The sequence below is a fragment of the Folsomia candida genome, unplaced genomic scaffold (assembly GCF_002217175.1).
Source record: "Folsomia candida strain VU population unplaced genomic scaffold, ASM221717v1 Fcan01_Sc004, whole genome shotgun sequence".
Taxonomy (NCBI): Eukaryota; Metazoa; Arthropoda; class Collembola; order Entomobryomorpha; family Isotomidae; genus Folsomia; species Folsomia candida.
This window is the reverse complement of record NW_019091196.1, coordinates 11,461,001-11,487,185: the sequence shown is the minus strand read 5'-3', so window position 1 is coordinate 11,487,185 and position 26,185 is coordinate 11,461,001. Positions and strand designations below refer to the sequence as shown.

Here is a 26,185-nt window from a genome sequence, read left to right as displayed (position 1 = left end):
AAGATTAAATTTTTATTTCACACATTAATCCAGGTTTACTGGTTAAACATTTAAACGTTTACACGTGCAAGAGAAAATTGATATTAGATAAGACTTAATGAACCAAAAAGAGTGCATTGTTTTACAATAATTTACATGTTATGAGAACCCATATGTAATAACATGAATGAGCTCATTAACTTCTGTAATTGTCAATTCTATTATGAATGCGGTATTCATGCATGTTGTACAACAAAACAAGAAATTGGTTACATACATATCTATTATTCTAGCCACAAAATAGTAAAAAAAGTGGCCAACAACCTTCACCCTCAATCCATGTATCTAGTAGTCGAAATGTGGTTTAGTTATAGTGTACCCAATTGTTCTGCATGTACAATAGGCAAAAAAATTGCCTACTTAAATACCAATTGTGGTATATGCTACTAGCGAAAGGGTTAAGTCACACAGAGTCCTATTTTCTCAAATGGAACATCCCAACAGAACACCCCCAATCACAATAATCTTCTAGTTCATTATTGGTGTGCATGTAGCCAGATAATTCATTAAGGTGAGTTAGATGAAGGGCGGCTTCAATCTAGCGTATACCGATTTCATGTCATGAGATGCTAACGAAATCAGGCTCAAATGCTTAATTCAAGCTTCACTGACAAAAATATCTTCACTTTTCCTCAGTCCTTCGAAAAGAGAAGGTCCAGCAACTAAATACATACGCAGACAATTTCCAATATTGGAGAGGCCTTGATTACATTTATTGGTGCACAAAGCGGCTGAAAAACTGTGCCACCTTGGATCACACATACATATTCTCTCATTTGTCCATGAAATATTCGACGGAAATTGTGTGCTAAATTGTGTGTCGTGTCTGTGCCTACTTAATGTTCTGGAATATCTCGTACTGATCTGCAAAGCACCCACGCAGCAAAATGTTACCAAAGGTGGAAGTGTCAACGAAAAATGCGTTCCTCAGCGGAAAAGAACTGATCCTCGGTTTAGCAGTGGGTTTAATTTGGTGGCCAATATACGTAATTTTGACCATGTTAAACCTGACGTTAAGATTTCTTGTGCAAGAAGCATACAAATACTTTCATGAACCCGGCAAATACACAATCTGCAGCGGAGCCGACGCCGTGTTTGGCTATAGAATAAAAGGAAATTGCAACTCGCTAATTCTGGGTTATCAAATAATTAAGGGGACTCCAAACTTGTCCCAGATTCGACAACGGTATCAAAACATGCTCCAATCTCCGGAAACCAGGGAGGATTTCTCCCGACTCAAGTGCATCTTCAATGACAAGTATGGTTACTACTGCTGGGAGAGAGACGACCATTTTGACATTCGGCGACACATAAGGGTTCTCGATAATTGGGACGTTACGAAAGAAGCCGACGAAGAAAAGCTCATGGACCTAACTGGCGACCTCGTAAGAAAGGACATGTCGACGGACAAGCCTCAATGGGAAATTCTTCTCATTCCGAAATACTGGACGGGCCAGGCTAGCGAAAAGAAGCCACATTATGCCCTCATTACACGATTTAATCACGCTTATTCGGACGCAATATCATTTTTTCTCATGGTAAATAACTTTATTGCCGACTCCAAAGCTGAAATGGTCATGGATCCGACCAAAATTCCGTTCAAAATCCCTCTCTGGGCCAAGATTGTGGTGAATCTGAAGGCCATCATCATGGGACCGTACTCCTTCGTCGCCATCATGTCAGCGTATATTCTGGACAAGAGCGTCTTCAGCGTCAAGTATTATTCGGATACGAAAATCTGCGGGAAGAGTCCTCCCATCGCGTTCGATACCGTGAAGGACATCAAGAAAGCGTCGGGTGCGTCGGTCACGGCAATTTTGTATACTGCGGTTTACTCTGCACTGTACAAGGCTCATCGGAGAAGCCACCCAAAGGTTGAAGTGCCGGAACATCTGCATCTGGGCAGCGTCATGGCCATGTTCCCCTATTGGGAAAAGAGAAAGTTAGGAAACCAGTTCACGTTGTATCCCTACACGGCAAACTTACCCGTGAAGGACAATTGTCTCAGAGAAAGGTTGAGGATAAGTGATGAGATCACGAGAAAAGCGATGGGGTCATCCGGGCCAGTGTTCAATTTTGAGCTGACGAGATCATTGGGCTCCATTCCAAAGATATTTCATTGCTGCTTGTGGCAATTGTCGGGCTGTCCAGTTATGCTGTCCAATGTTCCAGGATTTTCTACCAAATTGAAGATTTACGGGGGTGAAATGGTGGATGGGGCCGGTTTTCTGCCTTTAATGTCAACAATGGGTAAAACATAGTAGAAATATTTTTAGCAAGATCAATATTACACAATCATACATAATATATTTCAATTGTTTTAGGTGTGGGACTTTCAACGCAAACCTATTGTGGCGAATTACGATTTAACTGCATCGTAGACCCACAAGTATTTAGTCGACGAGCCGAACTTCAACCTTTCCTAAATGACATTATCGGCGAGTTGGAGCAACTGGGCAAAATTTTTGTTCCTAGTAAATCTACTGCACCATTAGCAGAGTCAATCTCAGAAGAGAGTCGTGATATTTTAAAAACTGACGAAAACGGAAATTCAGACAACTTGGAAATATTTCTCCAACAAGCGATCTCATCGTAATGAAAGAAATGCGGAGAATTAATGCTAATATATCTTATCCTAATATCATGTAGAGAATGCGTACATAGTTCCTACGAGTCTCTCTCATTCATTGTGATTATACTTAGAAAATTAGTAAGATTACAACGTGTTTGTTAACATTCATCGATTTTTTAATGCTTTGATAATATTTTTTAAATGTCATAATATGTTTTTTAAATAATAATAATGCGGATTAAAATCTAAAAGTCTAAAATAATTGCGATTATCCACGATTCTTCTTTTTCATTTTCTTAAAAGGAACTTTGCTCTTATCAGGCTTGTTTGCAGGTCGTTTCCTGATAAGGCCGGGGTGCAGGACAAACTAAAAAATAAAAAAACGTTGTAAAATACATGTTCCCAAAAAGTTATACCAAAATAGCTTACAGATTCCTTCTTCTTGGCTCTGTTGATATTTCTTTTCTTGTGATAGTAGTCGTTCACTTTGGCATACAAAGCGTTAAAGTCAGCATTTCCAAGGGCAGATCGAAGAATTGATGTCAATTTTTCTGCCTCTAATTTTATCTCTGATGAAACGCCATCATCTGTCAACTCTCTGACTGCAACTCTGGTCAATGGTTCGGAAATCTTGATTAAAGCTTCAATCGGAATATTATTGCAAATGCCACGGAAGCAAGCAAACGCCAAGGCTCTCTGAATTACACAATGTAAAATTAGAAAATACAAAAAATACTTGAATTATCTATGTTGTGTTAAATATATTACAAGTCTAGTTTTCTTCTGGTCTTTCACCACTTCGTGATTGACACTCTTTCGAATCTCGCCAATGATATCTTCAAATATTTCTAGAGTAGATAATCGGGCAGAGATGCACGTCAACTGAATAAATATTAACGTTCCCTGCAATAAGTAAAAGTTTTTAATTTGTTAACATATGTGCATGTTTTATTGCTTATACTCTTAAAAAAATTCCTTACTTTCATAACGACATCATCACTGTGGTCATTCTCCAGCTTTAAAATTGTCCAAACATTCTTAACCAACAGTTTGAGATCTTGGGTATTTTTTAGCAGGATTATGTCGTTCACTTTTCCTTTTTCCAATTGGGTGGCGATTTTATTTAATGTCTCATCTCCAGATAACTCAAGCTTTGCTACCACGTGGAACAAAATGTCCAGAGTGACCGGTGGGACCCAGACGTGTTCATAAAGCAAATGTACGACACGCAAATGGCCAAAGATGGCTTCCATAGTGGCTGCGTGACAACTTCTCCTGTCCCACAAGTTGTATCCATTTGATTTTCGATCTAATCCTTTATTTAGACATCGCAGAGCTTGAAAAATTGCGTAATCTTGAGCTTGCTGAGTCATGTTTGGTGTCGTGAGGCACAGTTCATCGAATGTTTCAGGGTTTAAAACTTGCTCTATTTTAGTAAGTAGTTGTGTGAAATCACTGTCCGAGAAAATTTTTGGATCATCAATCAAAACCCCGGCAATGAGGAAGAATGTATCGAGTTCAGAATTCTGGGTAAACAACATACAAACAAATTACAATATAATACCAAACACACAATTATTATTACGTTTATGACTCACATGATTATTGGAATATATCAACTTCAGGAATAGTCGCACAAGTGATTTCTTCCCTTCAGATTTGAACAAAGATTTTATGACATCAGCGAGCTTACTCCTGACATTCTTGTGTTCTTCTTTATCCAAACAGTTTAGCGTTTTCAAAAATATCAACTCTTTTACTTTCTCCAGACAGTTCTGAGCGACCAAATTAGATTAGTTAATTCAACTGGTATACCAACAAATATTGAGAAAAAAATTACCTCTGGCATCGATCCTACTAACGAATTCATAATCTCTACAGCCGTCAGTCTTCCATTCTCGATGTTGTAATCGAATTGATTGAGAATAAGTCGGACTTGCGAACTCAACTCTTTTGGGGTTGTGCAATAATTGTTGAGGTATGTTACGTAGGCCTATAAATAAAATCATTTTTAATCACAGGTTTATTCAAATTATGAATTGACAGTGAAACTTCATTACCTGTCGGCAGCCTTCGTTAATGTGTTGATAAAAACTCTGAATTGCTTGATTAAAAACTTCTTCCATGAGTTCTTGCAAATTAGACGAGCTGAATTTATTTCTTAGTACCCCTTTCAGCAAAGTTATTGCAGCAGACTGTAAAAAGTAATTCATTGAAAAATACGCACTTCACAATATTCAACAAATTATAGTTAAAAATTAATTAGTAATAATTACCGAGCATTCATCGTGCGTTAGATAACTTTGAATGCACTTCAACATTAACTCAAAATCTTGAATAACAATTTTGTAGTTCGGAAATCGTAGGAAGAATGCAGCTAGAAACTGTAAATCAAAGTTAAGATATATATTTATATGTATTTTCATTATTTAGTAAATTCTTATATTCCATCATCACCTTAAAAGTCGAGTTGGACATTTGCGTATCGGACGACGTACGATAGCAATGGTTATTCATTGCCATAAATCCACTTTGTCTCAAAGTATCGGTCAAATTTTCATTTTTAAAACTGGAAAGCTCAAATTCGAACAGCAACGTTAGGCATCGGAGGGAAACAATGTTGACCTATAATTCCAAAAGTCAGAATTAGTTTACAAGAAGTCATTAAAATTTGTATCGTATGAAACAAAGTCGAACCTGCTTTGAAGGCAACTTAATCCCATCCGCCAACGGTTTCACAAATGCATCCAAAACATGAATGGATTCCATGCGAGTCAGAGTTTCCTTCAACGGAGTGTTTTTATTGAGTCCATTGTACAAACAATTGAATGCAAATTCTGTCAACAAAAATTGACCAGTAAGTTTTCCAACGGCGACATTATTGCTTTTCCTCTTTGCACTTGGGATCAAATGGGCGTCTTTAGATTCCACCAGCAACTTGCGTTTCTTCTTTTCTGGTTCATCTGCCTTATCTTTATTTGCTGCGTCGTCCAAGTTTTCTCTACGAATTACTTCTTGAAGCCAATCAAGTAATTCCAAGTGATCAATAACAACATTATCTGCTAAACCTTCACTGATAGAGTTTAACCACTGTCGTGTTGTTTTTGCTACTCTTGGAGATCTTTTGGCAGTCAAGCGATTGATGGCTGGCTCGATTAAACTATTGAGATGAGCTTTCGTATGAATACATTTTGCACATAATTTCAAAATTGGATGTGCATTATTTTTTCCAGCTTCCTTTGTTTTAGCTCGGATTTTAACCAGTTCCTTTTCTTCTTGCATTACACTATACAACTCGTCGTCGCAAAGGGGCAGAATTTCTTTAATTGGTAGCTGAGTTGGATTGTTCCTTAAATCTGGCTCTAAGCATTTCATGAAGTAGCCCACGGTAAAATTTAACACGTGTTTCTGATAACCACGCTGAAGGGTAGCGTTTAAATATCCTATAACTGAACGAAACTGGGATATTCCCAATTCTTTTATCACACTGAGAATAGTTTTCCTTAAACTGTGTCGAGTCGAGTACAGTTCATTCCTTAAACCAGCACAAAGACATGGAATTATGGATCTTATGGATGTTTCGCCTTCAGATTTTGGAAGTTTCTTTAGCAATTTGACTAATGCCAAAGTGCAGGGGATTTTTAGTATCACATCATCGTCTACTTTCTTCTCTGCTTTGGATAACTTGTGGGTTGCTTTCTCCTCAAAGTTTAAATATTTTCGGAGTTTTGGGACAATGACAGATTTTAAGAGCTTAATACACTTGATGGCTGCGGCTTTTGGGACGAGGGTATTGGTCATTGGAGTTGGAATTGGGACATTGTCTTTAGGGATCGTCTCGTCTGCATCTTCATCTGAATCTTCTGAGTCGGTTTTCACAATCTCAGCATTCTTAATAGTCTCCTCTCCACTTTCAGCGATTGGTTCTTCCGCAGGTTTATTTACTATGCCACCACCACCTGAAGCACGGCTCAGATCAAAATGGTAAGCGTCCATCGTCGCTACTAAAATTCGCTCATATTGCTTGGCTAGTCTTGTATTCTTTTTTGGCGAATTGATCAAATGAATAAGAAACTTGAAGTAGTGATCGTGTGGAAACAACTGGAGAATTGTTTTCACAGTCTGAAAGATACCACATTTACATTACACATTGTTCTACATATACCTTTCAGAATAACTGAGCTACTTAAGTATGTAGTCTAATAAATCAGAATACATGCTCACCTCTATGGACGAATGAATTAGATCGCTTTTATTTTCTCCAAGCTTATCTTCGTCCAACAAGTTGTGATTTGCCAAAGGAAGGATGAAGTTTTTAAGGATTGTTGGACTAACGGTAGTACCAACTTCCACAATCTTGAGACATAACCTATTAAAAATTAATATCAATTAGCGTGTTCTGTTATATAAAACAGAACTCCAAAGTATACCAATGAAACACTCACTTGTTCATCGCCCTGGTTCGTAAGTGAATTTGAATGTCATACAACGCATCAATAATCTCCGCATTAAGAACCTTGTCCAATTCTTTAAATGTTCCATGCAATTCTTTCGCATTCTGGATAAAAGCGATGTAAACTTGCAAGAAATCTGCAAATCTTCCATCGTCTTTGTGATGAATTCCACCTCGAAGTCTTGGAATTATCATTGCATCCAAAAACAAGTTAATTTCCCCTTGACACTCCTTCGATTTAGATTTTAGGGCCTCTGATAAAACAATGAGGAACTGCTTGGCAGAATTCCGAACACCAAGGTCCGTCTCCTATAAAAATAAATCAAATTAATTGTTTATATATTGTTATAATAAATTTGTCAAAATTAAAATATTTATGTCAGTTTATTACACTTAGTAGGCTGTAGAAGCAATTTGCAGCAGCCAAAGTGCAACGCGTTCGGTCAAATGAATCTTGCATAACTGATTTCTCCAACTTTTGAAAGGCATCCTGTCGCATTGAAAAATCAGGACATTCGACGGCTTCGTCAGACCATGCATTCATGTCACGAATCGTTTCATGAATAAAGGTGTCTTTTTGTGAACTCAAAATGTCACATAATGTACTTCGCAGTCGTCTGCCACTAACCCAGATGAACGAAGACGCAAGTTTCCTAATAGTACACAAATAATATGAATTAGTCATACTTATCACTACCATAAACTGACAGTGTTAAGTTCTGGGTCGGTCCGTAAGTCAATGCAAGTCGCCCCGTAGAGGAGACAAAGAAGGAAGCGGAGCAAACACTGCATGCATGAATGCATGAACTGCTACCCCATACATACATCAACTGATCAACCAACCATCATTACTCATCAATAGTGGTTATCATGATAAGTGATCGTGATAAACACTATTAATTAATTATTTTAGTTTGAGAAACTCCACCCACAGCGAGTGGCATATCAATTCGAATGTATTTTTGACGCTGAATCCAACGCCATTAATGGTTTTGACCTCCGAGGCCCCCGTGACCTTCCCGTGACCGTGGCAGCCAAATATGGCTTATCCGTGATGTCGCATATCAATTCGAATGTATTTTTGACGCTGAATCCGAATCCGTCAATAGTTTGACGTTAATTATAGAAGTTGGGGTTTATGGAACTGAACGGGAGCGTGAAGCGCGGGAATATAAATAGTTAGCTATGCAGTTACTCCCACACGACGGGAATTTAAGTAATTAGCTATTCAACTACTCCCACAGGGGGAAATCAAATTGTACTGTGACCAGGTTAATTAAAATGCAGTATGACTGGGGCAAACCCTCACTCTGATGTATGTATGTAGTACGACGAAGTCTCCACTGGGAATTATTTAAAGTATAGCATGACGGATTTTTCGCTTTGGGCACACCCCCACTGGAACTCTAGAACCCGGCCTTGGCCGGGCTATACGCTAGTCTTGCAATGAAATGTATGCTTCATGCATTTCACTTCACTTGGATGTAAAATTACTTGAAAGTTGAATGTACTTACAGCAATATTGGTTTCGAATCCACAATTTTGGCAAGTAAATGTTTACAAGCGACAAGGCAATTGAACAAATTTTCCTCGCTATGTTTGTAAATTGGAAATGTTTCAATGATAATGGAACACAGCCTTTGTAAGGATTCAGCATCGTCCTTGACATCCACAAATTCGGCCAATCTTGAAATTAAGGCAAGGCACCGGTCACCTCCGGGTTGATTGACAAACTTTTTAAATAGTTGCACATCTTCAAACAGCGTCAATATTACGTGTTTCCCATGCAATACAACGTTCATTCCTATTGATTCTACGAAATGGTTAAAAAAATCTTTCAGTTGAGATTCAAAATTATATCAAATATCCAAAATATAACTAATTATAGGTTACCGGAATTATTATCGAATTTATAAATGCCGGAACAAGTTAAAGGCTTCGAGTCAAACTTTTCTGAATGATCCAAGGATTCGCTATCTTCATTCCCTTGATCCGGCGATTCACCAGGCATTGTAAGATTAAGCAAGATTCCAATCAGATATTTTTGCAATTCAAAATGAAGACTTGATGTTCCCAAAATATCAAAAATTGCTTTCATGGGGCTGAATTGCTCTTCAAAGTCGGAATTACGGCATTTAGCGAATAGTACATGAAATCTTGCATGTGAACTCCAAACATGAAACAATTTCATGATCCAGCTCGGGCTAGAACCCATTTGGGACTTGATCTCATCAATTCCGTCCGTCCAGATGAAGACATCAAAAATCCGTTCGATCGTAGCATCTTCCAAATTGAACTTGGGAAGGTGTGTAAAGAATGCAAGAATGCATAGCCGTGCTGCCTTTAGAGCACCTTTCTTCTGTTCTTCAAATACAGAGTCAGGCAACTCTTCATCATCTTCATGCTTAGGAAACGGTTTTTTCAAGTTGTTGATTGCCAGAGTAAGGTCACACACGAGATTTAAAAGCTCGTCCATTATGGTTGGGAATTTATAGCGCCATGCTCTGATACCATTTGCAATTTTATTGATTTTAACTTCAACCACTTTTGGCGATATTCGCAAATCTGAAAGCATCATTATATCGTAATTACTAATTTGTAATCATATCGAAACAAATGATGATGTTGATGAAATCTCTGATAAATACCTGATAGTCCAGTTCCTACAGTAAGTTGGAGGTACTTTTTGGCTTCTTCTGCAGTGCAACCCCCAATAAACCGAAGAGATTGAAGCCTTTTCTCAGCTTTCCATTTCCATTCTTTCCCAATTAGAACTCTGAATTGAAAATGACCAAAAATTAATTATATCGTCAATTTGAAAATAAATAAATAAATATGTATCAAATAAATTGATCTGTTAAATTGCCTTACCGAATAACAATATCCATAAGAAGTCTACGTTTTTCTGGAGTTTCATTTTGATACTGCTGGCTTTGAGACGTGTCAATAGCATCAACCCTAAACTTATGGAAACTATCCATAGAGTCGGTTGCAATCAATTCATCAATGTCGTCTCTAGATATCAAGAAAAATTTATGAATTTAAACAATTATTTATGCAAGCTAACAAGCAAATCTTACTTGAACCCTTTCAATTTATTTTTCCTCTTTGCATGAAGGAATCCCCAAACGGCTTTTTGTACATCAGGAGCAGACATCAAGTGAGGTAGACTTCTTTCCCATAGCTGTAGGTCAGCATTAGCGACATCACATTTCTCCAGAAATTCGAACATTGGAACCAGAGTTCTGAAATCACGTAATAAAATTAGATTTCCGATTGAAATTTAAACTCAACTCAACGAATAATAAGCATACAATTTATATTGTACACACCTGTTAATTTCGGCACTGAGACCTATCTGGGTGGCTGAGTCACTGAAGGTATTTCTGCGTATTATGTAAAATTAAAATTGATTATATATGCAGACATGTGTAAATTTTCTAATTCAAGTGTCAATTAAATCTTACGTAATTGTCTTGTCAATAATGCCTTTGATTTCTTGATACTCCTTTTTAGTGAGGGGTAGTCCAATAATTGACTTCCATAAATTGACCCTGTACAGTGCGATATCAGGAGTTTCTTGTAAGCCCAGATTTCCAGCAACCTCCTCAGGGAATCCAAAAGTCAATTGGTGAATGCGTTGAAGAAATCCTGAAAAAAGAACAAGATTTTAAATATTTCAAAACTCTTAAAACGTTCTGATGTGAAAGCTTACCATTCTCGTCTCCAAACTCGTCCATAATAATATTTACCCGTGGAGAACCATTCTGTGCTTCCGGAAAGTGCATGAGGAAACATTGACCAAAAGTTTTCCAGAAATCGATAAACTTCATATTCTTTCCGGCCAGTTGAATAACTTCGATGCAGATTGGCCAAATAAGTTTGAAATTGGAGTACATCAGACCCAAAGTATACTTGAGGCAAAACTGTATATGCAACACAAATTACAAAATATATACCCTAAAATTAACCTCAAAATTTAGACGTGTGTGTATTAGTCTTTTCCATATGCATACCTGGCGGATTTCGTCTGTAGAATTTTCACTTTCCATCAAAACTTTGGCTTCTGTCAAGCTGGATTTCACAAGTGAAGAAAACTTCGGATTCAAAATACTCATATCTTCAATTTGAATGAATTTGTCACACATTTCCAAATGTTTCGACCCTTTCACATCTTCAATTTCCAACATATTTCTAAGGATGGACAAAGTTAACGTTCGGACCTGCATCAAATAATTATATATCATATTATACACAATGATACAGAACGACGCAATTCCAATGGTAAAATACAATAACGACTTACAATTTTGAAGCCACTCTGGAGATTAGATATCAAACCATCTTTTAATCGACTACAATAATCAGATATTTCCAATCGGAGAGGAGACGTTGCTTCACAAAGTTTAGCATAATGAACAATTAAGTCTAAACACTTTAAACTCCACATAGAGAAGGTCGCACTGGAATTGCTGGCACCAACTACAACGTCTTGAACACTGTCGAGAAACTTTGAGATATCAATCTCGTTGAAAGTTACGAGCGACGCATCCGTGAGACCGTGCATTATCAAAGTTTCCAAAACAAACAAGAGCAACATTGAAAACTTTTGTTTGTGGGCATCTTCACAGATTTCATTGTGGGCAATAATCATATTTGCAATTTCTTTACATTTTGCATAACAGTTTTTACATTCACTCATGCTCATCCTTGAATAGCTCAAGAACAATCTGACGAGATTTTCCATGTGCGTGGAGGTGGAGAGTGATTTATAGGCGTGGTCAATTGCTTCACAACTGCGAAAATTATAAACAAATAGACCGAATTAAAACCCATAATACCAAGAATACTAATCATCATTTATGTGAATCCTAAGAAAGATTAAATCATACCAGCAAAAATCCTCCTTCTCGAGCAGTCCCATGAGATTAAGGGGCCGTATCAACTTTTTTTGATTTTCATAGAACCACATGGGCATTGCAAGTCCCGTAAAAAAGTGTTGTTCCTTCTTCATTGGATGGTATAAGCCACGCTGTCTCATGACGGCTTCACCAATACATCGAATTGCTTTAATGTCCACATCCAAAGGGTTACTCTTCCCCGCTTCGAGTCTTTCATACGCTCGGACAATGGTGGACAAATACGAGTGAAAGTAGTGCGACGTATCTTGAAGGACGGCATCCATTTTTCGAACGCATTCCAAATCTCCGTTTTTAAACAGTTTCACGATGGTTGTCTTTAAGGAGGTGAGAATTTCAGGATTTGTCGATTTTCCTTTCGTGTTCAATAATGTTATGACTAGTCCGTAGAACTCAGCGAACTGGACTTGCTCCCCACTGATCATGGAATCCGTTACAAATTTTATTACATTCACACAGCTTGCAACGTCAGGGATTTTGCTGCAATTTTCATGCTCTACGATGGTCCGATAGTATATGAGGTTGATTGGAGTTTGTTCAGGTTGTTTGGGATTCAAAAAGAAATTCTACAATTCAAAATGTACGAGAAATTAATTTCAACGGATATAGACAGCATGAGCATATTAATAAATACATCCAACAAAATATGTACCTCGAAAATTTCAAACAACGTCTTTGCATTCGAATCGTTCGCGTGATTGAGTAATTTTTGCAGAAGAATCTTGAGCATTTCAATCCAATTTTGTCGGTCATCGCCCGAAAGTCCGGTGGTATAATTAACACAACGTTCAAACTTAAATCCAGGTCCAAGAATTTTAAGGGATCCACTTACTCCCTTGAACATGGAAAACAGCAGAGTCGCAAATCCAACGCCATTCTAAATTAAAATAGATGTTAGTCAGGGTAATTTACTTTATGACATCACATATAAATATTAATTAGCTTTAGCTACCTCGGGTTTATTTTGCAGCAGCAATTTGAAAATCAAGTCTAAAAATGTGTCCGGATTATCTCGTGCATATTTGCTAACAACAACTTCAAACGCCTCGCATCCAAAAATGACAACATAGTTTTTCAATTTTGGATTTAGCAATGGTGCAAATAACTTGAGATGGTGGGAGATGTCCTTTAAAATTTGGCGTCGGAGGTATTTTGATAAGTAAGCGTAGCATTTGAATCCTTGCTCAATAACGTCGGGACTTTTCAGAGTTATCACAATATCAATAATGGATCTAAACAGTTTTGGGAAGTATGGATAGAAATCTGGTCCTAAATCTCGTGCTAGTGCGATCGTCAATCTAGATAAATAATAATTCAAGTAATTTAAATTGCTCAATCTAAAGTGAATTAGTTTGTGAAAGTGCTTACGCAAAAGTTGGTTCGTAAGATGGCAAATTCTCTCTATTGTCCAAATGAGTTACTAAAATATTTGCAAGTTTCTCTTTCTGCAGTAAAACTTGTGGGAGACTTTTGATATCGTCACCAATTTGAGTTAACAATTCGCCAAAACTCTCCGTTCGATTCAAATCCATCCATTTTTCAGTCTCCTGAAATAATATTATTAAACATTTAATTGAACATTAATAATTAATTTAAACTATTGATGAACAGTCATATCTCACCTGATAAAAGAATGTAGTCTCATCCTCTGGTAAATCTGTGCGACCATCCCGAATCGAAAGATTTACATTGATTGAAATGTTCTTTAACTTTTCTTCAAATGTTTGGAACTGTAAAGAGGTACAAGAAGAAAGAAAATAATAATTTTAAGTTACACAGCTATTAAAATCGTAACAAAATGAAATGAATAACAGTCTATAATTTTGTAAGCTCAATTCTTACCCGAAAAGTGTTATCCTCCTTATGGCGAGCTGTTGTTTTTTTACCCATCTTAAACTTACTCTAGTAGTATCAAAAATTCAAGATGGAAAATTCAAAATTATGAGAAATTATGTCACATTATATGAATGACAAGTTTCTTTAAAACGATCAAAAAAATATTGACTCGCTTTTACTGAATGCATTCGTGAAGTGAGCACGTGTAAATAGAGAGCATTCTTTTACACCGTACAGCACACCGCCTTTCACTCGCATCTCAATTTACCCAGCGTGATTTTTTGTAATAAAACACGCTCAGAATTTTGGAGAAGATTGAGAAAATTAGTATTTTTTTTGATAAATCAAATTTGTCGCATCGAAAAAAAAAGCATGTGAAACTATTTCGTAATGAGTGTGCTATTTTAGTAGTTTCAGAGTCAGTTATATGACATGTTTCGGCATTGATTTATCATTATTACAAATTTTTTAGAAAGCTGGGTGAAAGCGGAGAAAGCATAAATTTTTTGTTGAGTTGTGCAACATTTGCAACTTTCATTCGACTCATGAACTATAATTTTCCCTGCAAACATGCAAGATCTGACTATCTGACATGAATTTTATATCTAATTATGCATATTTATTTACAATTGGCGTTGTTTTATAACAATTTTTTACTGCTCAAATATTCTACATGGAAGTTCAGGAGAAACGTCGTTCCATTTCGACATGATGCAACACGTGTCCCTCGTCGCTTGGCCAAATGTTCTTGCTGCGCCGTGCATCCTAAAGCCAGGAATGTGACCTTTATACCCAGGAACTAGACCTTGGTTGCATTTAAATATCCTGTAAAGTCAATTCAAATAAGACATGAATGGAACTCAATATTCAATATCATACAACTACCTTTTTCCCCTCGGATATTTCGGTTTGCCCTCTTCAGCGAAAGGACTGCATGACCCAGGGTCACAGGACGACGAATATGACCCGTAACTTGGCCAAGAACAAGTAGTTTCCTCTTGCGGCGGATAACAAAATGGGATGGGACGATAGACCGGAAATGGGACGGGGACGAGGACTTGTTCTCGGACGATTCTGCAGGGAGGTGGAGCCTGACCGAGCGAGGGGAGCGGGGGGAGGCAGGGCAGGGGGCAGTAGGTCGGCAGTGGTGCGAGACAACATCGACAACACTCCTCGCAAAGGTGACACTGACGACATAAACAGGGTCGTAAGTTGCAACACCAGCCACACCATCGGTACCCATAGCTCATCTCATGGGATGGGGTTTACGTGAAATTTTGCATGCTACTAAAATTTAGACGGTAGTTGGTACACATTAACCAAAATGATACGTTTAAATGTGTGAGATAACTATTGGGGGCAATTCATATGGAATCTGTCCTCTCCAAGCAACCACTTTTTACAATACTTGTGGTTTTGATTTTGCAGCATTTCGCCCAACTGACTTTCGCCAAATGATTTACTGCAAAAATTACAATTTTGATTTTGTGTATGGCTTTCTTACTGTTTTATTCCAAACGATTTCTTTCCGTATAGTCTAGTTGTACCACTTTGAATTTTGATTTACAAAATAACGCCACAGCGAGCATGCAAACTACCTTGTACAAAAATAATTCCATCGCTATTACATATTACGAACGCCAATTCAATCGTCATTGTCCAAATTCCAGAGCACATCCGACTTTTCCAGCATTGCTACCATCACATTCGGCACACAGGGTGAGACAAGCGGCGTCGGTCACCTTCATTTCACAACCCAAAGTGACGGTTTTTGTGTTGTCAATCTGCAAAATTGTATGGAACATTCCAATTTTCATGTAATATTTGTAATTGTCTGGTTTCAAATTGTTCTATTAATTAATTACCTTCGCCTTGAATGCGGTGCACGGATTAGCCAAATACTTAAACCCGAGTCCGTACCGAGTTTTGGAATCGTCACCGGAAGTATAACTCCCATTCAAAGCGACCTCCATATTGTTCTTCATTCGGTAGTGGACAATGGACGAAATGGTCTCAGCGTTGTCCATGTTGGCGTGAATGTTCCAACCGTTACCACAATAGCCGAAGGCGACATTGTTCTTCTTCATTGTGCGATCATTGGTATCGACCGAGAACTGATAGCCACCTGAGCATCCGATTATATTGCTTAAATCACTGACTTATTGATTGCAGTATATTTCGTAATTGTACATATATTAATCACCTAAAAATCCCTTGTACCCACCGACCACGGATCCATTCACGAGAAGGTTGGACTCGTCACCTCCTTGAAATCCCAAGTCCATAGTTGCTTGGTCCACCTTGTACGTAGCGTTAACTTTGGCAAGTTTAGCAGCAGAATCCAAGTTGAATTGACCATCCACGGATAACTTGAAATATAAACAACGCAAAAATGTAGGCAAGTGTCGTGTTTTTTTTTAAATCGAAAACTCACCTTTAACCCCCTTGCAATCTTATCGCAAATGTCCACCTTCCATGAGAGAAGGTTCGTGGTGTCGATTTTTGCGGACGTCGTGATTCCCCATTGTGGGTACTGGTACTTGTTCTCATACTCGCACACTGAAATTGACGAATTTCCAGAATTTTAAGCATTTTTAGACTAAATTTGCCCATATGTAGATAGTTTTGGACATACCAGAAGTTTGATCTTCGAATTTATGCGTGCACGTAATTGTGGTGTCGATGTCTAAGTAGGCCCTGGGTTTTTTGGCAGTGAGCTTGAAGATGTTGAGGTGGTATCCCTTGTTGAAGAAATCTTTACAGGCTTTACCCAAGTCTTCGTACGTGGGTTGGGACATGACGATTAACAATTTTCTTTTTATCCTATTAATTTTTAAGATTGTTTAAAGTGTGGGATAAATGTCGCAATACATCGAGTGGCGACAGACACTGGTCAATAATGTATGTGCCATTTTGTCGTCACACATATTTTTATTTACCTTTCCTAAAGTTACAAAACTCAACCGCGTAAGGCGTCGTCAGGCGTCGCAAGAATTTAGACTGTGTTGGGTTTATTGGTGATGATGGGTGGGGTCGAATATTGATCGGCTGGAAAACTCTTGAATTTATTATTTCAATTTTCCTCGGTATTTGCGGATGTCGCACTTGAAAGTTGAAAGAAGTTGTCAAGAGGACGCTATGTCACGTCTCGTGCAAATATTGTTGCATGGATTCGCCAAATTGAGGCTTGCATAAAATAAAATAAATGATAACCCCTTATCGAACGGATATTTATTCTATATCATATTCGGACCTGTAAAAGCTATGGCATCAGAGTTTGAGATCAAAGGGGTCACTCCGAACAATAACGTTTTCAATCTAAACTTTATACTAGAAACATTTTCCAATTGCACAATCCTCGTAATCGGAAAAGATTTGCCACATTTTACACCCGAACTACTTTTACCAGTCATCCTCTTGCTGACCTCGGTGACCAGAGTTATCAAATTTCGAGGCGTGGTATGGAAGCACCGCCCCCTTCGAAAGGGATGGTATTGCCTGACGTATCTTTACTTTGAGCATGAAACTATTCAGGCGCATTTCGAAATGGGGGAACGCCGTGATAACGCTCATTTTTTGAACACATCGCAAAATAGCGAAAATTCTATACCTCCTCCACCCCAATTAATTACAAATACTTATTTATCTCATTTTTTTGGCGTAAAGCCCAATCTGTTTCCGAAATCAAACTATCAGACTTTTCCATCGTACCATTTAGTATTTCTGGTGGATGTGGTGATGCCAGTTTGGAGAAAGCACTTGGGGGTGGGTTCCTATTTGTGGTCAAATATTGACATAAATCCGTTTATCGTGGTTCTTCAAAAATTTGAAGATCATGCAAATCAAATGGTGAAATTAACAATTCAAACAATTCATTACATTTGTCATTTTGGGTGCGACCTTCACCAACCAAGAGATGTAGAGCCAATACCAATCAATCATCTTGATAGCGTGTTGTTTTCTATATTAAAACACGATTTATCTCTGGAAAAATATTTTTGGAAATCTTACAAGCAAGACAGCTCTGTTCAAGATTTGGGGAATATTATGGACGAATTGAAGGTCAAACGGATCCCATCAATTGGTGACACGCATAGAACTTTTTATATAAAAACTCTCAGCAAGTCATCATTTTTCGAATTTCTCCCAATTTATCTGCTCAGGGACGAAGTGCAAGAATTGGACGAGAATAAAACCAGTCTGTATCCTACTCCTAGGTTATTACCGGAAATACATTCAGGATTTACGACTCCACAGTACCGCACCACTTTTTACGCAGAATTTGTCGATAACTTTATGTTTACGTCTGACACACTAATGGAGAAGGAATATTTTAACTTTATAACGTGCGACGTTAACTGGAAATCAAGTTATGATTTTTACATCAAACCATTTTCTTTCCATGTTTGGTTGAGTGTGCTTATCAGCCTTTTGGCAACTTCTGCCATGTTTCTTCTCGCCACGATGAGAACAAGCCGCCCAAAAAAATCTGTGTTTAATATATTGCTGACTTTCTCCTGTTTCCTGTTGGAGCTGGATATTCAACCAAAAATTGCTAGAAGGAAAAGTGCAGATTGGAAAACTCCGCAACTTATCATCGTCTTTTGGGCAATTGTCAGTTTAATACTTTCCAACGCGTACGTAGGAATTTTCACTTCCGACCTCATCAAGCCATTCGAGCCAGAAATGGACACCAAATTCATCGAAAATCTGATCGGATGGGAAATCTTTTCACCAATAGCGAAAGATACTAAAGAACAATTGTGGTATTTTCTAAATCCGAATAATATTTCTCGCGATATTAGGGACGAGTATGAGAATAATATTGAGTTTTGGAGGTTGGAAACTAAAATACTTTTACTACTTTACTACCTTCACTGGCAAGAGGAGAAATTTAGAGAGTTGTCACCCAGTCTGACTAATAATAAAGAATCATCAAAATTGGCCCAGATTTCCAAATTCGTCAATTCATTCTTTCTTCAAAATAACGAGGACGGTATATCGAATGCGAAATTGTTGAAACCTCTCTCATATCGATACCCTTCTCAATTTTTTAGCAACATGACAAAAAAAGATTGCCATAAAATAGCTTATGTCGATCTAGTCCAAAATATTGATAGCATTTTAATCTACGCAAATTCACGGTACCCTCGGCACATGAAATTTGTCAAGGGCAAAGACAAGTTTGAAGGGGTTTCCTACAGTTTTAGAACCCAGGCATCAAATGACAACCTGCTAGCTTGGAGATTGTCGGTAATGTTGAGTTCAGGAATTTATCACTTTTGGGAAAACTTGTTTGCCAATTATGCAGCCAATACGAAGCAATTGTTTCAATATTATGACGAACGTAAGGACGATGTTAAAAGTACGGTTGAGAATGATGAAGCTGTCGCGTTATCGTTAGATTCGAGGGTGGAAACGGCGTTCCTAATTTTAATTTTTGGCCTAGTTTTGTCACTTTCTGCCATATTTGTAGAACTTTTGTACTTGCATTGCAATAATTTTCATGATAAGACCAAGAACAAGGACAAAACAATTATTTTTAAATAAAAATTGTCTATTAAGGGTTAAGGATGAGTTATTTTTGGAACAGTCAAAGTCGCCACAGAAGTAAAATTTGCGAATAATTTTGGCGAAGGGATTATTTATTAGTTCCTAATTGGCCATAAATCTATCACAAAGGCTATTAACCAATTTAAAACCAGTGCAAATTGTTATTAAACTGCATATGAATCAGGGATGGCGTAAGTGATTCTCATCAATTAACTAGATTTAAATTCTGTCCATTATTCTTTATCCTGTTTCTTTTCAATGTGCTAATTCTAAGCAACTGCTCATAAAATTGCAATTTTTGCATAAATCTCAATTGTATCCCTTGCTGATGAATCCGGTTAAATGTGATGGATTCTAGCGTTTTGGTAAACAAAATATAAATCAAGAAAACAATTATTATTTTGTTGATGGGAAACCTACCAGATGACGTTATTAGCCAGACAAGTCTCTAAAAATAAATTGATCCAGTGATATCTGGTTATTTCTCGTTTTTACGATAATTGATGCCAACATGCATAACTGTGAAGTGTTGATTTTACATGTGTGCAGCAAACAGTAATAAATCCTGTTCAAAATTCTTAAACTAAATTGTCAGTTGATTTGATTAAATACTTAAAAGTCTCTTATTGACTCTTCACGAATCTCAAATTCAAGTAATTTGTTCAAAGATGATGATTGCATTTACTAGACAATCACGTTTTAATGAAAAAAACAAGCCACTTTTAAGCAATGATTGGTTCACACGAATAAAACGCCCTGTCCTTTGACGTCTTCATTTGCTGTGGACTGAATAAATTTGCATATTTTGCAACAAAAATCAATGAAGAAATAGAAATTTCATTACTCAAATTTTTCAAATTTCCCATTAATTATTTACGTAAGGTTGCATATTAATCTTAATATTAATCTATGCACATATGCTAAACATGACCCTTTATCAGAATAACAATGTTTCATTATATAACAGATCACAGCAGAGGATTGAAAAAATTAATATAAAATGTCTTCTCACAAGTAAAATGCACATAGATAATAACAGAATAACAAATCGAAAATAAAATCAAAGTCGCATTTCATTTGGCGTTAACACGTGCCAGTCTCATGGACAATTCACATGATGCAAAACGTATGTATTGGTTAATAAATAAATAAATAAATCAAACTTAATTCTTATTAGACTTACAAATCGCTTATGTATACTCGAAACTAATGATCATATGCTTTGCGAAATTTTAAATTCACAAAGGTGCCAATTACGGATGAATTGGCATTTTAAGTACTCGCATTATCATCTCTTTAGAAGAAACTGTTATACATGCATACGTTAAAGTTAAATTTCTCCAGGTTGTACAGAATCGTGACCACCTAATTTCATAAATATGTAATTCATCTTCTTTTCAATAGTGACAATATCGATTTCAATTCTGAATTCACTCCAGATACAATTCCTCATAAAGTGGAGACTATACTAAGAATTGCAATAGATTTCTATACGTTTGTGCACAGATACGTGTGCTTTGTTCCATTATGCTCGTCGTCTAATTGCAAATTTATTTTGTCTGACCGGTCAGCACAACTTGGTAAATATGAATATTATATAGTTAACAGTAAGCACTTGTTAAATGCCACTCAAACTTTGGACCTGGTAGGAGACGGAGTCCTCAACTATAAAAGTGATCTCTTGCGCAGTGACTTTATCTCATTCTATGATTCCTTCAATTTGTTATCGCCATTTTTTACGTAATGCAGATACGAATTAATATTGCCCTTGTCGTATTATACAAAAAAGTCTATCCTTAAAGCTTTATGTACTCTTAATAATACTAAATAACATTTGCACTGCTTTGAAGAACTGGTATGTGCCTGAAACGTGACTGTTGTTGATTAAATGCTGTTCTGGTGTGACATTTAAAATCTAAAAATATAAATAAATTACAGTTTTATCCAACCATTTAATCGCGTCTGGTTTGCAATGTCAGTTGATTTGATTCAACAAGATAGAATTAAGATGGTCGTGATTATTATTGCTGATTATTAGCATACTTAATCTACTTAATTTAAAGAGTGGATCTGTATCTCGAGCGGAAAATATATCCCAGCTTTGCAGAGACGAATCTGTTGTGACATTAATTATTTATTATTTGTTTAGTGTTTTGTAGTGAAACGCAGTTAGTTTGGTTTGACATATAGTGAAGGAAAAGGTGCCGTGCGTTGTTTTCGGTTTAGATTAGACTGACAATAATAATAAAAAAGTACATTTTTTTGACAATTTTCGCGAGTACGAGTAACAATAATGAGTGTCAATCCTGGTGGTAGTGCTGGTGGAAGTGGTGCTGCGACGCCGGGCAGCAGCAGACGCCCAAGCCAATGGTCGCACCAATTGCAACAAATGCTTTCACAGGGAAGGCGAAATTCTGCGGCGAAAATAATTAGCCGAATTAGGTCTGGCTCTCTTCCTGGGTGAGTAATTAAATGTTTCGTTTCTCTGCTGCATTCCACATACGCATCAATATTATCTCGTAGGTAATATGCATTATTGCATAAAATTGCACAAGCAAAACTGACCACGCCATTAAGAAAATGAGCATTTTCAATGTCATACTTGCACTAAAATCTGTGTAATAATGCATACATGCACATATTGTGAAATGCCATTGATTATGTATTCTATTGGCTTAATGAGGTGAATATTCTGTCGAATTATAACCGTTCTTCACATGCATTGCAATGTGTAACGTTCATCGTAATTAAGCTGCAAACTCGTGGTTTGGTTGATAAAATGTGTAAAAAGCTCATTCTCTCGTACATGTGTAAAATATTGTAATGTTGATTAGCAATTCTGAGAACAAACGTAATAATTTCTGAATGAATCTGTAGACTAAATATGAACTTTGGACTTTGTACATCAATCAGTGCTATAATTTCAGATGGGCTGGAGGTGGACCTATATTTCCAAGTTCAAGAAAAGCTACAACCTTTGCGCCAGACGTTGAAGATGGCGATGACGATGAGAATGATTCCACAGGTCAGAAAAATAATAAAAAGAAACGGAGACCTGAAATCGATCCGGAAACGGCGAGACAGCAGGGAAAGTAAGCAAGCAGTAATTAATACTCCAAGATTTGACTATGTAGATTTCATTAAAACGTGGTGATGCCCTTATCTGCAGTGCCAGCATGGGGTCTGTCGTATCGGCACTCTACGCTAAACTTTTGGTCGTTATGGGGTGTGGTTTTCCACTCGCAGAAGTCATTTCAAGTTACATACCGCAATCCTATTACGACGTACGTACATATTTAGCACCTACGCACATATGATGCAGTTACGTTATAGTTGAAAACTTGAATAAAATAATCGAATGTTTTCCTAAAGGGATTCTATCTTTACCTGTATTTCGTTTCGATACTCTTCATGTCGTGGATTTTCGCCAACGTAATTCAAGAGAAAGCCTCTCGTGAAATTCACAAAGGTAACTGCACACGTTAAATAAAAATTATTGTACAGAAAATCATAATCTCGAACCTCTTCCAACCTTTCGAGCTTAGGTGTCACCTCTCTGAAGACAAGACTACACCAGCACCAACTCCCCTCCTCAAAACCATCTCCAGACTTGGTGAAGAGGGATCCCGAACTCGGTGGTCAAGGGGACGCTCGCCAGTCGGGGTCAGACATCTCTGATGAAGAAGAAGGTCCCTCCAACTCGGATGAGGCTGAAGGTCACGACATGCTCACACCTTTGCCCCCCTCGAGCAGCAGTACCGGCTCAATGCATCACATAACTTCCCACTATCAGCAGCACGCTAGCCCCAAACACCATCCTCGCCAACACCACCTCGCCCACCACACGATTCAAATCCAACCCCAAGGAAGGAGGGATCACCACTTGTCCGAAACTGATTCCATACTGGATGAGAAATTTGATCCCACTTCGGGAGGACAGAGGATACATTTTGGCAACTTTTACCTCAGAATTGGGGCAGTTGGTATGTCCATGCAAGTTTTGCACATTGGTCAACTGCTACAATTTTTTATAAAATTTACTTTCCAGCCTTCGGGATTGGGAGCATGATTTACAGTGGATTAGAATTCGGACAATACTTTGAGCTCGAAGCTGACACGAAATGTCACAACTACATGGTTGCAGTCACACCCTGCGTCCGGATGATTTTCACCTTTATGCAAATGTATTTCATTTTCCTCAACTCTAGAATGGCCGTATCGAAAGTAAGCCTAGCGAAGCAATTCGGTCTTATGCATCTCATAGGCAAGTTACACAATAGACATTATTTAATTAAGTCATACATGCATATCAATTGAACAAAATGATAATCATAATTTCCATTTAGGAACCAACCTATGTGTCTGGCTGAATGTTCTAATTCAAGAAACAAAACATGAAATTGTACACTTTTACGACCCCGAGAATCGAACAATCACCTTGAAACATGGCATCAATCAAGATTACCTCAAACCGCTGGGAAATTTGTTCGGAATCACACAAAATCCGAGCCGAGGTTTGTATGAGGATGGAGTATCAGAAGACTGGGAAAGTGGTGCTGCTGGTCACGTGACGGAGGACTCCTTGGCATCCAACGTTACGGAACATGTTCTTCACCGAGTTCCCAGAGGACTTAAGGGACCCCACTCAATGTACGATTGTGGGCGTGTGAACATTATCGGTTCTCTGGTCGATTCTGCGTCGCCGTTTCTTTTTCCTTGCACGATTGAGTATTCACTCATCTGTGCGGCGGTTTGCTATGTGGTAATTAAATAAGCAGGACTTTCTCCATTGACTTAATTAATTCTTGAATTAAATAAATCTTAAACCAATGCAGATGTGGAGAAGCATGGCGCAACGAAGGGTGGCTGCAATCTCAATGAAGCGGTCCATGACCACGGAATCTTTAATTGTAAGAGTGAATTCGCAATGATTTATGTATTAATTTTCAGGATTGGTAAATAAATTTGTACATTTGTCGGGTTTAAAGTTCATCCCTGCGAAAGGCGAAGTGCGATCTCCTCATCATTACACGGTCGATTGTGCGGGATCAAATAAAGGATTTTTTCTCGGAATATTCTTCCTTGTCGTGACAATCATGAGCCTCATTCTTAACTTTGTCTTCATGAAGCATGATGACCACATGGAACAGGCCACGTTCATAATCAATGTTACCGAAGTGATTCTATACTCACTGTCAACTTTGGCCGTCTTGCTTGGAATTTGTCGGGTATGTATTGCATATATTTTTTATAAATGATGAGTATGTATAGTTGATAGTAGCTCTTGAGATTTTATTAATCGGCTTTTTTAATTGGTCCACAGTTCCGTCAATTACGTTACGTTTCTGGTAAAAACTTGGAGCTTGACAACATTCTACTCATTGTGGCGCAATGTGGCTCATTTGTTTTCAACGTTTTTTGCATAATTGGAGGTAAAAGCGTAGTATAGCTCATTTAACGTGGTGATGAATAGTTAATGGAACGAAACGCGTTTTTCAGGGCATCTCACTGTCATCGACAATGACGGATTGGTTCTCTTTATCCCGATAATTTGTCTGATTCAGCTATCTCTCCAAACTTTGTTCATATTGGATGCGTCCAAACGAGGTGCGTACGTTTAACTGCATATTTTATAACGACGTTTTTGCGAAATTGGCCAATTGTATGGATTTGTATTTCTTCATTTTTTATTGCCGAATAGTGGCCGCGACTGCAGAACAAAGGAGGATAAAGCCAGGCAGAGAGATAATAACGTTTCTCCTCGTTAGCAACTTGGCCATGTGGCTTATCAACGCTTTGGAAAAAAGCAGAGGGAACTCTCATCCATACCTTTTACATTTCTACGGGGTTTGGGCGTGGACGATAATCACACGGATCTCAATGCCTTTGGCCATCTTTTACAGGCAAGCCATAGATTTATCAATGTTTATTTTATTTGCAATTCTTGAATCCAAGTTGCCTATAATTATTCTCAATTATAAAAATATCTCAGGTTTCACAGCACCGTTTGCCTTTGTGAGATCTGGAAGAAAGCATACAAAGTGAAAACACAGCACCACTAGAAGCACGGCACTACGAAAAATAACAAGAAACGGTTGACTGCGGGGGTGTAAACTGTATATTGCAAAAATCAAGAATTATGTATGCACGTCTTCGAATTTATGTAGGTAACGACATTCATCGACTCGTGTTCCCTTGTGCGTGGTGAAATAATAAATGCATTGCTTTTGCCATGTATGTAATAATGATGTTACTGAATAATAACTACATACAAAATTGACTGACAGTGATAAAGTTGCATTGAATTTGACCAATTCAGCGAAAAAATGAATGACTTGGATTGCTTGTTAAAACCACCTGCGTACTTTTCCGATTACACCTTTCACTTTCTTTCGCGAGTCTGGCATTTTTTATGCATCCGGAAAATAGCGACCTACCAAGAAGAAAAAATTTTTGGTTTGCATATAAATATTACATAAAGCATTCAAAAATTTGTGCAAATCATTAAGAAAATGATCCTGTTTGTTAAATCGAATAAAAGTATTTTCTGCATATTTGCCACTTTTATCAACATTTTAGCCGTATTTGCCTCATTGGAAAGAACTCGGTTTAAAATTCAGGATTGTAACGGGATATATAATAAGATCTTGATCGGCACGACTTTCACCAGTGCTGAGTTAACACTTAATGTCACCACAGAAGTTTTCGAGTTTAACGTGTCAGATAATCAGGTTTGCATTTTTATCTACCCACAAGATGAAGTTGCCTTTTGGAAAGCATTACAACAGGTAAATTGCACACATACTTTGCGTA

The 26,185-nt window shown here is 37.6% G+C and overlaps 5 protein-coding genes across 5 annotated transcripts; 2 read left to right on the top strand and 3 right to left on the bottom strand.

Annotated features, from left to right (window-relative positions):
- The first annotated feature begins 647 nt into the window (after window positions 1-647).
- Window positions 648-2,870, top strand: LOC110848331. The gene is made up of 2 exons (XM_022095519.2): window positions 648-2,289; window positions 2,364-2,870. Exons 1-2 carry the CDS (start codon window positions 927-929, stop codon window positions 2,633-2,635), a joined length of 1,635 nt encoding a protein of 544 aa, XP_021951211.1. The 5' UTR covers window positions 648-926; the 3' UTR covers window positions 2,636-2,870.
- Window positions 2,770-14,010, bottom strand: LOC110848330 (small subunit processome component 20 homolog). Its single transcript, XM_022095518.2, has 29 exons — window positions 13,826-14,010; window positions 13,606-13,713; window positions 13,352-13,530; window positions 12,936-13,281; window positions 12,636-12,860; window positions 11,957-12,549; window positions 11,371-11,860; window positions 11,081-11,287; window positions 10,780-10,990; window positions 10,532-10,715; window positions 10,397-10,450; window positions 10,145-10,309; window positions 9,936-10,079; window positions 9,713-9,840; window positions 8,958-9,629; window positions 8,580-8,877; window positions 7,456-7,717; window positions 7,057-7,373; window positions 6,836-6,980; window positions 5,309-6,733; window positions 5,069-5,236; window positions 4,888-4,995; window positions 4,672-4,806; window positions 4,452-4,604; window positions 4,210-4,386; window positions 3,592-4,137; window positions 3,380-3,514; window positions 3,041-3,307; window positions 2,770-2,978 (listed from the first exon to the last, which is right to left on the bottom strand). Exons 1-29 carry the CDS (start codon window positions 13,871-13,873, stop codon window positions 2,880-2,882), a joined length of 7,989 nt encoding a protein of 2,662 aa, XP_021951210.2. The 5' UTR covers window positions 13,874-14,010; the 3' UTR covers window positions 2,770-2,879.
- A 447-nt stretch (window positions 14,011-14,457) lies between these two features.
- On the bottom strand, window positions 14,458-15,107 carry LOC118435468. The gene is made up of 2 exons (XM_035851584.1): window positions 14,705-15,107; window positions 14,458-14,644 (listed from the first exon to the last, which is right to left on the bottom strand). The coding sequence occupies exons 1-2, from the start codon at window positions 15,060-15,062 to the stop codon at window positions 14,619-14,621; spliced, it is 384 nt and encodes a 127-aa protein (XP_035707477.1). The 5' UTR covers window positions 15,063-15,107; the 3' UTR covers window positions 14,458-14,618.
- Window positions 15,108-15,349: 242 nt separating this feature from the next.
- Window positions 15,350-16,870, bottom strand: LOC110849159 (voltage-dependent anion-selective channel protein 2). The gene is made up of 6 exons (XM_022096534.2): window positions 16,759-16,870; window positions 16,455-16,642; window positions 16,254-16,378; window positions 16,023-16,188; window positions 15,685-15,944; window positions 15,350-15,603 (listed from the first exon to the last, which is right to left on the bottom strand). The coding sequence occupies exons 2-6, from the start codon at window positions 16,615-16,617 to the stop codon at window positions 15,472-15,474; spliced, it is 846 nt and encodes a 281-aa protein (XP_021952226.1). The 5' UTR covers window positions 16,618-16,642; window positions 16,759-16,870; the 3' UTR covers window positions 15,350-15,471.
- Window positions 16,871-21,020: 4,150 nt separating this feature from the next.
- On the top strand, window positions 21,021-25,703 carry LOC110849158 (proton channel OtopLc). The gene is made up of 13 exons (XM_022096533.2): window positions 21,021-21,832; window positions 22,300-22,464; window positions 22,542-22,656; window positions 22,745-22,841; window positions 22,918-23,355; window positions 23,421-23,636; window positions 23,719-24,134; window positions 24,208-24,282; window positions 24,361-24,600; window positions 24,696-24,804; window positions 24,872-24,979; window positions 25,074-25,275; window positions 25,365-25,703. Exons 1-13 carry the CDS (start codon window positions 21,666-21,668, stop codon window positions 25,432-25,434), a joined length of 2,418 nt encoding a protein of 805 aa, XP_021952225.1. The 5' UTR covers window positions 21,021-21,665; the 3' UTR covers window positions 25,435-25,703.
- Window positions 25,704-26,185: the final 482 nt, after the last annotated feature.